General features: G+C 40.3%; 1 protein-coding gene across 1 annotated transcript in view; it reads right to left on the bottom strand.

The window, feature by feature from the left end:
• Positions 1-68: 68 nt before the first annotated feature.
• Positions 69-1,095, bottom strand: part of unc13d (unc-13 homolog D (C. elegans)) — a gene marked incomplete at its 3' end in the record, with an annotated part of 28,163 nt that continues 27,136 nt past the window's right edge. The window contains 2 exon segments of the mRNA XM_014032762.1: positions 69-175; positions 246-317. Coding sequence (XP_013888216.1) covers positions 69-175; positions 246-317 — 179 coding nt within the window.

Below are 1,095 nucleotides of genomic sequence, written 5' to 3'. Positions count from 1 at the left end.
TGTGTGTGTGTGTGTGTGTGTGTGTGTGTGTGTGTGTGTGTGTGTGTGTGTGTGTGTGTCTGTGTGTGTGTGTGGACTGTTTGAAACTCACCTGCTCTGTTATCTTTTTCTTGAAGAACTTGTCGAGGAGCTGCTGGCTGCTCAGAGAGTTGTGTGTGAGGAAAGTCTTCAGACTCTACATGAGGAACATGTTGTTTAGTCTTCATCTGATGAACATCAGGATGAACCGAGCTGCAGCTGCTCACCTTGTACTCATCAGAGTGCAGAACGTCTAAAGAAAGTCCGTTCCCCTCAGCATGAAAGCACTGCTCCAGACACTGAAACCCACAGGAAGGAAAACACACTGTGTGTGTTTATTGTCGTCTTAGTGTACACTTTGTGTTGGTTCATACTCAAATCACTGTAAACAACATGTAATGAGCAGTAAGATTACTGATAAGTATAATTCTCACCCCTTTTGACAAAAATATAAAAGCATTTATTTTTAATTGTAATACTTTTTTTGTGCACTTATTTATTTTCTGTGGTGTTTAAATAAAAACACACATCTGTGGTTGAAATCCTTTAGTAACAGTAACAGATAAGTGTTGTTAAAGCAGTTTTAGCTTCAGTGGGACTGTTCTGTTGTCCAACATGTCCCACCCTGTTCCCGGGTCAGGACTTTGTAAAACAGGATCAGGTCTGTTCAGGTTCTTCTGGTTCAGATCTGGTCTCAAGTGTCCGTTCACAACTGATCTGCTGTGTTTGGGTTTCTCCAAACAGAACGCAGTGCATTCTGGGTAAAAACATCTTCTTTGGTCTCACCTGCCTTCAGAGTCTGAGATGAAGGTCCAGGTCATTTCTCAGAGCATTACACAGTCTGACCTGGTGGGTGAATTGCTGGCAGCTGTTGGTTTTTCCACTTGTAAATAATTGTTCACTTTGTAGAATCATTGACTCCAAATTATTTGAGTTTTTTGTTCATAAAGCCTTGAATCAACAGGACGTGCAGTTAAACATGAAGAAGATAAATGTGACCCTTCATATCGAAATGAGGATTAAGTCAAATTCAGTCAAAATGACCTAATTACATTTTCAGATTCTTGTCTTTAAAAG

The sequence above is a fragment of the Austrofundulus limnaeus genome, unplaced genomic scaffold (genome assembly GCF_001266775.1).
Source record: "Austrofundulus limnaeus strain Quisiro unplaced genomic scaffold, Austrofundulus_limnaeus-1.0 Scaffold1533, whole genome shotgun sequence".
In the NCBI taxonomy this organism is placed as follows: Eukaryota; Metazoa; Chordata; class Actinopteri; order Cyprinodontiformes; family Rivulidae; genus Austrofundulus; species Austrofundulus limnaeus.
The sequence above is the reverse complement of the archived record's forward strand: the minus strand, read 5'-3'. Positions and strand labels throughout refer to the sequence as shown.